The sequence below is a fragment of the Rhinopithecus bieti genome, unplaced genomic scaffold (assembly GCF_001698545.2).
Source record: "Rhinopithecus bieti isolate Rb0 unplaced genomic scaffold, ASM169854v2 scaffold_31787, whole genome shotgun sequence".
NCBI classification, from domain to species: domain Eukaryota; kingdom Metazoa; phylum Chordata; class Mammalia; order Primates; family Cercopithecidae; genus Rhinopithecus; species Rhinopithecus bieti.
In genome coordinates this window covers 6,567,526-6,578,560 of record NW_016814655.1, presented here as the reverse complement: position 1 = coordinate 6,578,560, position 11,035 = coordinate 6,567,526, and the positions used below count along the sequence as shown (strand labels likewise).

The following is an 11,035-nucleotide window of genomic DNA, read 5'->3' as shown; positions in this document are numbered from 1 at the left end:
CGAGTTTTTTTTTTTTTTTTTTTTTTTTGAAACGGAGTTTCGCTCTTGTTGCCCAGGCTGGAGTGCAATGGCGCAGTCTCGGCTCACCACAACCTACACCTCCCAGGTTCAAGCGATTCTCCTGCCTCAGCCTCCCAAGTAGCTAGGATTACAAGCATGTGCCACCATGCCCGGCTAATTTTGTACTTTTAGTAGAGACGGGGTTTCTCCATGTTGGTCAGGCTGGTCTGGAACTCCTGACCTCAGGTGATTCGCCCTCCTCGACCTCCCGAAGTGCTGGGATTACAGGCGTAAGCCACCGCGCCTGGCCGAGACAGTCTTACTCTGTCGCCCAGGCTGGAGTGCAGTGGCGCAATCTCAGCTGGGCTCACGGCAACCTCTGCCTCCTGGGTTCAAGTGATTCTCCTGCTTAGCCTTCTGAGTAGCTGGGATTACAGGCGCCCACCACCACGCCCAGCTAATTCTTTTGTATTTTTAGTGGAAACGGGGTTTCACCATGTAGCCCAGGCTAGTCTTGAACTCCTGACCTCAAGTGATCCACCAGCCTCGGCCTCCCAAAGTGCTGGGATTACAGGTGTGAGCCGCGGCGCCTGGCCCAATAACCCAGATTCTTTTCCTGGGCCCCAGCTTCCTAGTGTCCCCTGCCAGGCCCAGTCCCACCTGGACTCACCTAAGGACTGCTTCATCTTGGACAGTGTCACTGTCTTCAGCTCGCCACTGGTGGTCTTCATGGCTGCCTCCTCGGCCATCCCCTCAGTTCCATTCTCCGAGGGCCCTTGCTTGGCCCCCACCTTGGCTGCCTCCCCATCCAAAGATTGTGGCAGAGGGGGCCTGGCCTTCCGAGGCTTGTGGTAGCGCCCGTTGGCCATGCTGGGGGCAGGGGTAGGCGCAGGGGATGGGGAGCGTCTACCCGGAGACTTGCCTTGACCCCGGCTGCTGCGGCTGCGGCTGCGGCTGTGGCTGCGGCTGCGGCTGTGGCTGCGGCTGCGGCTGCACCTCTGAGCCTGGCCCCGGACCTGGCCATGTGGAGGGTGCTCTCGGCTCAGGGGTTCTGTCAGCAGCCAGTTAGGCCTCGGGGGCCGGGGAGCCACAGGGGGTGGCTGGGGAGGGGGTGTGCAGGCACTTCGGCGGGGGGTGAAGGCATCTACTGGCACGTCTTGGAGAGGGGGGATCCCTTTATGAGGGTGGCGAGGGGCAGAGGCACTCGGAGAGACCTTGAGACCCCCCAGCCGCTCCCTCAGCTCCCCATCATCTTCCTCTTCCGGGAAGCCGTTCACCGGCAGCAGGTAGAAGCCTCCGCGGCTGTCTGGGGAAGAGCGCCAAGGTCAGCTGCCCACTCCTCCCCTCCCAGCTTGGACCACCTCTCCAGGACCCAGGCCTTGCTTTGGTTCGTGTGGGGCCTGTGAGAGCCAGGCCCGAGTTTGTTCAGGAACCAGTGCAGTGCGGCCCACCCATAGGGTAGGCGGACAAACATGTTCTATTAGACTCGCTTTTTTTTTCTTTTTATTTTTTTTTTGAGATGGAATCTCACTCTGTCGCCCAGGCTGGAGTGCGGTGGCGCAATTTTGGCTCACTGCAACCTCCACCTCCCAGGTTCAAGCGATTCTCCTGCCTCAGCCTCCCCGAGTAGCTGGGATTACAGGCATGTGCCACCAAGCCCAGCTCATTTTTGTATTTTTAGTAGAGATGGGGTTTCGCCATGTTGGCCAGGTTGGTCTCTACCCCTGACCTCAAGCGATCCACCCACCTCAGCCTCCCAAAGTGCTGGGATTACAGGCATGAGCCACCGCTTCCGGCCGAGAATTGCATTTTAATACTTCCTGTTGGAATCGTTACAGTTCTATTTTAATGTGTCTAAGAAAAAATACGACTAGCACACCAAACGTAATTTCTCAGAGATTACTGCATAGAATGAGACTAGATTTTAAAAGTGAGCAGGTTTCAAACCAACTATTAAGTAAATAATAGTACAGGTGGTGACCAGCGGATGTGATAAAATGGCTCTGGTGGACAAGAGCTTTCCTTCAGGGGACCGCAATGTGCCTGGAAGCCACAACTGCCTCCCTGTGGGGAAAGAAGTAGAAGGCCCATCCTCCTTTCCCGAATCTCCCCAGGGTTGTGCCCCTCCCTGGGCTCTGGGATCTGACTGACCAGGCACAGGGGTGATAAGGTGACGCTTGGGCGGCGTGTCCTGCCGGGCTGGTCTCAAAGCAGGAGGCCGGACTGGTTGGAAAGATGAACAGGTCAGAGGCAAGGCACCCCACCAGGCTCCCAGAGGGACACAGCTCAAGGGGCTCGGCAATCTCTGCAGCCCTCTCCACCACGGGGTCCCATCCCCATCCCCAGCAGGGCTGGGACCCAGAACTCCCGCCTCCCACTGCTGACCTGCTCTGCTCTTGAGGGCCTCAAAAGCCTCCAGCTCCACAGGCATCACCATGCTGTCAAAGCGGCCCAGGTCTGTGGGGGCCACCACACTCCTGGGAGAGGGTGAGAGACAGCAGGGGTGGGAGGGGCAGGCAGGGTTTCAGTTCTGGAGGTGCCAGGATGCCCTTCAGCCCTTGGGAGGTTGGGGGTGGTACCAGGGATCCCCTTCCTGCCCCCAAGCCCTCTCTGCAACCTCCTCCCACCTGATGTCCCGCAGCAGCAGCAGCTTCTCGGGCCTGTCCAGGATGGCCAGCAGGGGCCTCACCAGGTCCTCCACACCTCCCTCATGCACATACTGCAGATAGAGGCACCACAGGTCAGACAGCAGTGGGGACTTCCAGAGCTGGGTGAGGGGGACACCAGGGCATGCAGGTGTTTCTTCTACACAGGTAGGGACCTATCCAGCCCTGCATGCCTTGGGAAAGGTTTACTCCACCCCCAGCTGCCGCAGGGTGGTCTGATCTTGGTGATGGGGTGGAAGCCTGCAGTAATAACAGACCTGCAATAAATAGCAACAGCATTGGTAACAGTTTTGGGACAGACACTTTTCTAAGCCTTTTACATACCATCGCTCAGCAACCACCCTGAGAAATGGCATTAATTATTCCTGTTTTACAGATGCCGAAACTGAGGCTCAGAGAGAAGGCCTTCACTCAAAGCCATATACATAAGAAAGTGTGAAGAGGGACTGGAACCCGGGAAGTCTAACTCTTGCTTGCTCTGGTGCCGGAAAAGGATGTGCAGGGAGTGGACTCTCCTCCCCACCCCCACATCCCAGGCAGAAGGAAGGAATTTGAGCCAAACCCTAGGCTGTGTGCCTGGCTGTCCCAGCATGTGTCTGCACACAGACCTACAAATTAGACTTTGTTTGGGGCTGGAATGGGAGCCTTGGGGAAGGGGCGGCTCTGCAGAAAGCCTCTCCGGTCAGTTCCTGGGGCGGGATGGGGGGCGGGGTGGAACCCCTTCTGCCTGGCACTGCCCGGATGCCACCAGCCACACCCCACTGACTCTGAAGACCTGAACACTGGGAGCCAGCCCACTTGGACAGCACACCGACCCCTTGTGGCGAGAGGGAGACTGAGTCAGTGACATGCATGCATAGAACACTTTCTATGGGCACAGGCACAGAGACAGAGCATGCCCTGGTGGTCAGAGTGAGTCATTCATAAATATCTGGAAATAAATACAATACAAACGATGTGTGTGGCCCCAAACCACACACAGTTACAGCGACTCACACATATCAACAATACATTCCCTTTTGTCTGGAGAGACACATATGGTGCAGAACCAGCCCCACATGTGCACACGCTTTAAGTCTATGGACTTGGATTCGTTACCCACTAAGTACCAGACCCTGTACTGGGCAGCAGGGGCACAAAGATCCTGTCTCAGATCTTCAGAAACTGGGTCTAGTGGGAGCGAGGGGCAGATGAGTCACATACCCCAGTGAACTACAAGTCAGGGGCAATGGAGCACAGGGAGTCTCAGAGGAAGGTGGGAGGATCCCAGTGGGCTTCATGGAGGTGGTGGTATTCTGACTGACTCTTAGAAGATAGATGTAGGGAACAGCACAAAAGTTGGGAAGAAAGTGTTGCAAAGGTGGTGTGGAAAAATGAGTAGATAGTGGTTTAAACGTGGCCATGGGGTCCATGAAGAACCTCCCTTCAGGGCTGTTGCACAGGTTGTGACTATGTGAGTAGCGTCCCTGAGGTTGTGCAGGTTGTAACCTGTATAAACCTATGCGGCGGCCATGGGAAATTGGAGGTTGGTGGGTTAGGGAGTTGAATCGGGGAGGACCTCGAATGTGAGAGCAGGGAATTTGTACTTTATTCTGCCAAAGACAATGGGTCACCAGGTGACTTGGGGAGTGTACAGCGATCAGAGAAGGGTTTCCTTTCCTTCCCTCCCTCCCTCCCTCTATCTCTCTCTTTCTTTCTCTCTTTTTCTCTTTCTTTCGAGACAGATTTTCACTCTTGTTCCCAGGTTGGAGTGCAATGGCGCGATCTCGGCTCACTGCAACCTCCATCTCCCAGGTTCAAGCAATTCTGCTGCTTCAGCCTCCTGAGTAACTGGGATTACAGGCACCTGCCACCATGCCCAGCTTTTTTTTTTTTTTTTTTTTTTTTTTTGTATTTTTAGTAGAGATGGGGTTTCACCATGTTGGACAGACTGGTCTCGAACTCCTGACATCAGGTGATCCGCTCGCCTTGGCCTCCCAAAGTGCTGGGATTATAGGCATGAGCCACATCACCTAGCCAATCAGAGAGGGGTTTCTGATTCTTGGTCTGGCAACTGTAGAGAGATGGCTCACATAGGGAGAGAAGGGAAGCCTGGGGTTCAGGGCTACTTGCCCCAGTCACCAGGAGAACTTTGCTCATCACTCCGGCCAGGGCTCCATTGCTGAGGGTCTGATCTGTTGGTGTGGGGGGCTTGGGTCAGGTTTGGGTGGTGGTTGAGCTCGGCAGGTGGTATGGGAGCACAGTAGGAGGTTTGGGCAGAGAAGGGAGGGATGAGGGAAAAGGAGCCGCCAAAGAGACAGACCCAGAGTCCCACCTCATGGACAGAGCCTGCATTGCCCTACTTAGCACTGGGAGCTGAGGGTGACACTTTCTGAGTTTAGCCCAAAACCCTTTAGCTTCCCCCCAGCACACACCCCCATCTGCAGCTCTGCTGCAAACCGGGCCTTGGTAACAGGATGCATAAATGACCATGTCTCAGTCTCCAGGTGACAATGCATGGACACACGCATACACACACGCTAGCCAGACACGTGCTTGCTCACATGCACACACACACACAATCGTGCAGTCATATCAACACAAACCAGGTACCCCACAGACACGCCAGTGCACACACCTCACAGACATGCAACACAGCCCCACTCTGAGCAAGGTGAAGGGTGAGGGAATCCACAAACAATTTTCCAAGACCCCCCAGCTCGCCCTCACACACAGTGTGCAGACTCCTCACAAGGAGCCCAGCGTACACACCCAGGTCTTCCTGAGACAGGCACAGAAAAGGACCTGCCAATCCTGGAGGGAGTGAGCCGTGCCCCACAGCCTCCCCAACATGTGGGCCCCAGAGACTCCTTCAAATCTGACTCTCTCCCCACCCCGGGGCCCTCTGGCTCCTTTTGAAGTGGAAGGGAACAGAGAACAACAGTTTAGGTGTTGGGGGGCAGGGGTTGAGGTGTGGTGTGTAGGGGAGGCAAAGGATTACTTACTTGGGCAATAGGGGAGAGGACCTGGCATGAGGCCAGGCCTGCTGGGTGACCCAGGAGCAGAGGGTGGCATGCAGGGAAGGATGGAGGCTCAGAGAGGGCAGAGGCAGGTGACTGCAGGGACTCCCTTTTCCCACTCGGGAAAAGTGTCCTCTCCTTCTCTTCTCAGCTTAAATACCATCTCCTCTGGGAGGGCCTCCCAGCCCACACCATCTAATATGTGTCTCCTGGTTTACCCTCTCATGTTCTTTTTCTTCACAGCTCTTCGTGTGACTCATCACCATGGGCGTTTTGGTTCTAGTGACTGTCTAGCTCTTCTTCCTGTGAGCTGGCAGGTGTGTGTGTGTGTGTGAGACAGGGGTGACTTCTGATTTGACTGACCACTAGCCTCCTGGCATCAAGCCCAGACACTGGTCAGTGGACAGTGGCCTGAATGAATGATAGGCTGGGTGACCGAAGGACCATGTGCCAAGGCTGCAGGCGGGATGGAGGCTTACCCGGGAGCAGTGGCGGGTGACAGCCAGCACCTCATCATCAGTCAGCAGCCTTTGGGCCAGGTCCTGAATGAGGGGCCGCCGGCTCTCCCAGGCCTGAACCTGCTCATCCACGTTGGGCAGCTGGCTGCAGGGACTCCTGGACCTGGCAGACAGCAGGGCCTGGCCCCTCTCCTGGTCTGCAGGGCAGGAGCCAAAGGGCGTGATAAGGAGCCAGGAGTCATCAGGGGAGGGGAGAGGGGCTTCCCTCAGCAGGGTTGGGCCCCATAACTGGCCAGCTGAGAGTCCAGGTGCCTGGGGCAGGATCCTAGCCTAGCCTATATGCTCCCACTGTGGTTGCCCACAGCAACCTGCCCACCAATGCAGCACAAACTCCAGCCCCTCAGCCCCAACACGGACCCCTATACCAGTTTGTTTCATAATGGGGTCTTAGCCCAGTGCCCCCAGAGCCCCCTGAACATGCACCATCATAGTCGTCTGTTCCCCAGTGGAGCCCCAGCACAGGCTCCCTCATCACCCCCAAATATATCTTTGGGAGTCCCAACACAAGCTCCTAAAATGCACACCAATATCTGTCTGCCACCCTATCTTTCCTAGTAAGCTTAGTCCAATTCTTTTAGCTGCCCCCAATATGTACTAGTCTAGTTGCCTGATCCCCCATGCTTGACCCTGACTGAGTTTAGTCCAAAGTCACTTAGCTGGCCCCCAGCATGCACCCTCATCTGCCACTCTACTGTAAACCAGGCCTTGGTAAAGGGATGCATGAATTACCGCGTCTCAGTCTCCAGGTGACAAACTTCTGCACTGGGCCCACGCTCCCTGCTGTGAAGAAGAAAGAGGCTCAGCTGCAGGTCTTGGCCCCCAGTCTGAAAATGGGGGTCAGGAGGGCTCAGGACAAGCTGGAATGGAAAATTCAGACTGGAAGTAGGTGTAATGGGGAGGCAAGAGGCTTGGCCCTGAGGGACTTGAAGGCAATGCTCAGGCTATGGACTTCCTTCATAGGCAATGGGGAGTTAGGATGGTTTTGGATCAAGAGAGGGTGCAGTCTGAGCTCTGCTTATGCAAATTCACTTGGAAGCAAATGTATGGAGGGAAGAACCTCAGGGACAGAGCTCGGAGAAGTACCCACCTTCAGGGGACGGAGGGAAAAAGAGGAGCCTTGGAAGGAGATAGAGGAGTGGCCAGAGAGGTGAGAGGAGAACCAGCAGAGGGCAGGGCCTTGGGAGCTGTGGGAAGAGAGATGGAGAGGGGCCAGGCAGCCCTAATTGGAAGGGATTATCTCTCCCATGGTACAATCACCTTGAGACCCTAGAACTTCCCACCCCAGGGCGAAGCAGGGTCCGGCTCCTCATCCTCTGGTTGTTTTGTTGATCCGACATCCACCCCCCTCTTCTGAAAACAGCACCCTGATTTTCTCCTGGGGACCCACCCCGCTCTGTTCTTAGCCCATGTACTCCAGGGTGGGTATATGACCCAGGCTGGCTAACAAAAGCACTTTCTCTCCCACATCATAGCGATTTATTCTGCATGGCACAGGATGTCAGCTGGGCCAGGGACAGCCTACCCTGGGACTTCAGCTGCAACTATTTAAGGAGAAGCACTTTCTCCTGGGGTTGCTATGCAATAGAGGCCATCTTACCCCTAAGTCGGCAAAGCCCACAACAGTGAAGCCAACTCACGGGAGAGATGGAGGGGGACAGATGTCTGATGATGTTGCTCAGATGTTTAGACCCAGCTTAAATCAGTAGCTGAGCCAAGATGTGCTTTATTTTTCTTTTACTTTTTTTTTTCTTTAGAGATGGGGGTCTTGCTATATTGCCCAGGCTCGTCTTAAACTCCTGGGCTCAAGTGATGTTGCTGCTTCAGCTTCCAGAGTAGTTGGGATTGGCCAGGTGTGGTAGCTCATGCCTGTAGTCCTGGCACTTTGGAAGGTTGAGGCGGGTAGATAGCTTGAGTCCAGGAGTTTGAGACTAGCCTGGGCAACATGGTGAAACCCCCATCTCTGCAAAAAAAATACAAAAAAAAATTAGCTGGGCATGGTGATGCACACTTGTCATACCAGCACTTTGGGAGGCTGAGGTGGAAGGATCGCTTGAGCGCGGGAGGGGGAGGTTGCAGTGAGCCGAGATCATGCCACTGCACTCCAGCCTGGGAGACAGAGCAAGACCCTGCCTCAAAAAAACAAAACAAAATAGTTGGGATTACAGGCATGTGCCACTAAGCCTGGAAGAAATGCTTTCTAAAGCTAGTGTGAGTTGAGTCTCTGTCACGTGCAACTCCAAGAGTCTTAACTCATCCACCCTTGGTCTAGTCTCTGAAACTCACCAGAGGGATGAGAGGGCCTCTTGTGAGTATCCTTTCGCAGACCCTGACATGGGTACAGCCTGGGCTAGGCCCTTCTACCTGGGCTCCGATCTAGAAATGGCTTTGCTCAAGGATGCTTCTAGAACTGAATTAAGCAAACAGAACTCTGACCAGGGGAGGTGAAGCCAAATGCCCTAGGAAAAGTGTGCCCTACCGCTGCCACCACCAAGAGCACAGGGATCTGATCAGAGCTATCCCACGTCCTTGCTGTGCTATGATTCATCAGTTTTCCTTTCTATAAAATGGGGAGATGAGGCAGTATAACAATGACCACTACATTTTCTGAACACCTTCTGTATGCCAGACAACGTACTAAATGATTCACATACACTAAATCACTTGCTCCCCACTACTGTTAAAGAAATAGGTATTACTGGCTGGGTGTGGTGGCTCATGCCTATAATCCCAGCACTTTGGGAGGCCGAGGCAGGTGGATCACATGAGGTCAGGAGTTTGAGACCAGCCAGCCTGACCAACATGGTGAAACGCCCTCTCTACTAAAAATACAAAATTAGCTGGGCATGGTGGCACATGCCTGTAATCCCAGATACTTGGGAGGCTGAAGCAGGAGAATCACTTGAACCTGGGAGGTGGAGGTTGCAGTGAGCTGAGATCGTGCCATTACACTCCAGCCTGGGCAACAAGAGCAAAACTCCGTTTCAAAAGGTAGTAATAATAATAATAATAATAAAGAAAGAAAGAAAGAAAGAAAGAAAGAAAGAAAGAAAGAAGAAAGAGGAAAGGAAGGAAGAGGAAGGAAGGAAGGAAGGAAGGAAGGAAGGAAGGAAGGAAGGAAGGAAGGAAAAGTAGGTATTATTATCCCCATTTTACTCATGAGAAAACTCAGGCTCTCAGGGGTTGAGTGGGGACTCAGCTGGTAAAAGGCGGTGTGGGATCTCAACTCAGAACTGCTGGATGCCGAAGCTAGTGGACTTGACCTTGTCTTCCTGTTTGATCAACCCACTACTTACCTTTCTCTGTGTCCAGGTGAGGGCAAGCTTTGGCCGGGATCCCGCTGTCCAGTGTCCAGGCCTCTCTGCGCCCACCCGCTGCTAGCCTCCCCTGACGCCCTCCCTTGAAGAAGAGGTTCATCAGCGTCTTGGACCGCTGCAGGGCACCCTTCTCCCCAGGGGACCCCGACTGCTCCTTCTTCCGCTGCTTCTTCTCCTCTGCAGACACGAGGGAGCAACCGGGGGTGCTGGAGGGATGGGCAGAAGGGAAGGACAAGGGGCAGGGGTGTGGAGAGGGGCAGAGAGAAGGGAGAGGAGAGGGCAGACAGGATCTGCAGCTGTGCGGGGGTGGGAGTGCGGTTCCTCTTCCGACTTTCTGACCCTTTCCCCAACGCACAGCTGTGGCTATGTAAGGAATCTCCATTGAGGCCCAGTTGGAGAAGGGCACACATGCGTGCATGTGAGTGTGAGCAACTGTGTGTGTAAACAGGCCTGGGAACTCCAGGATCCAGGGGCTGGGGTAAGGGCTGGTTCGGGGAACAGGGACTGAGACTAAGGGTGAGCATGGGGTCCAGGACTAATTTAAAGTGGAGCCCACAGCAGGGTCTGGGCAGCCTGGAGCTTGGGTTGGGCAGGGGCTGCGTCAAGGCCTGGGGCAAAGGGAGGGTTGAGCCCAGGACAGGGTGTGAGGCAGGTTTTGGACCAGAGGCTGTGGAGGGAGCAGCAGCCACCCATCCCCCACGTACCCCACAATGTCAGGTGGCTCTGGGAGCGCGTGATAGGGGGCCGGGGTCGGCTGAGGGCCAGTAGCAAGGCCGTCTTGGGGGACTCAGAGAGGGCAGAGTCAAGGCGGCGGCCGTGCTGGGGGCCGTCCGAGCGGATGGCGGTGTCCCTGAGGATGACTGTGGGCCGCACGCTGCACCAGGTCTCCACCCGGCCCCCGGCATCAGGCTCCGTCTGCATGGCTGTGTCGGCCCGTCCCCAGCCTGGGCCGCGGCCGCCGGGCTCCTCCGGCCCCAGGCAGACGTCCAGGCGGTCCGACGGCAAGGAGCCTGAGCTGTAGGGGGCGCTGGAGGCGCACGAAGAGACGCTGGAGCTGCTCTCAGAGGCCGGGGACAGCTGCTGCAGCACCCCGTTGCTCACTGCAGGGAGTAGGGAAGCCAGAGGTCAGCGGGCTTGCCTCAGGGCCCTACCGGACTTGCATACCACTCTTGGGCTTAGGGGTGGAGGAGGCAAGGTCAGGCAGCAGCCTGGGTTAGAACCGCAGTGGTGGGGAACCCGCTGCTCCGAAATGCTGCCACTGCCCTAAGGCATGTCACTTCTCCAATCACCCACAGGGACTCCAGACCCTAGGAGAGCCTGCATTTTATCCGCAGATTCTCAGAGTGGAGCCCAGAAATAGCTCTAGATTGTGTGAAGGGTTTTGGTCTTCTTCTTTCTTCTTCTTTCTTCTTCTTCTTTCTTCTTTCTTCTTTCTTCTCCCTTCTCCCTTCCCGTCCCTCCTCCCTCCTCCTTCTTCCTTCTTCCTTCTTTTTTTTTTTGAGACAGAGTCTCATTCTTTTTTTTTTTTTTTTTTTTTT

At 55.2% G+C, this 11,035-nt stretch overlaps 1 protein-coding gene across 1 annotated transcript in view; it reads right to left on the bottom strand.

Annotated features, from left to right (window-relative positions):
- Nucleotides 1–11,035, bottom strand: part of PDZD7 (PDZ domain containing 7) — a 23,830-nt gene that overhangs the window by 1,708 nt on the left and 11,087 nt on the right. The window contains exons 7-14 of the mRNA XM_017851652.1: nucleotides 10,202–10,597; nucleotides 9,477–9,674; nucleotides 6,913–6,963; nucleotides 6,145–6,320; nucleotides 2,628–2,719; nucleotides 2,386–2,477; nucleotides 2,152–2,223; nucleotides 671–1,306 (exon numbers count right to left, since the gene is read on the bottom strand). Coding sequence (XP_017707141.1) covers nucleotides 671–1,306; nucleotides 2,152–2,223; nucleotides 2,386–2,477; nucleotides 2,628–2,719; nucleotides 6,145–6,320; nucleotides 6,913–6,963; nucleotides 9,477–9,674; nucleotides 10,202–10,597 — 1,713 coding nt within the window. The remainder of the gene's footprint in view (nucleotides 1–670; nucleotides 1,307–2,151; nucleotides 2,224–2,385; nucleotides 2,478–2,627; nucleotides 2,720–6,144; nucleotides 6,321–6,912; nucleotides 6,964–9,476; nucleotides 9,675–10,201; nucleotides 10,598–11,035) is intronic.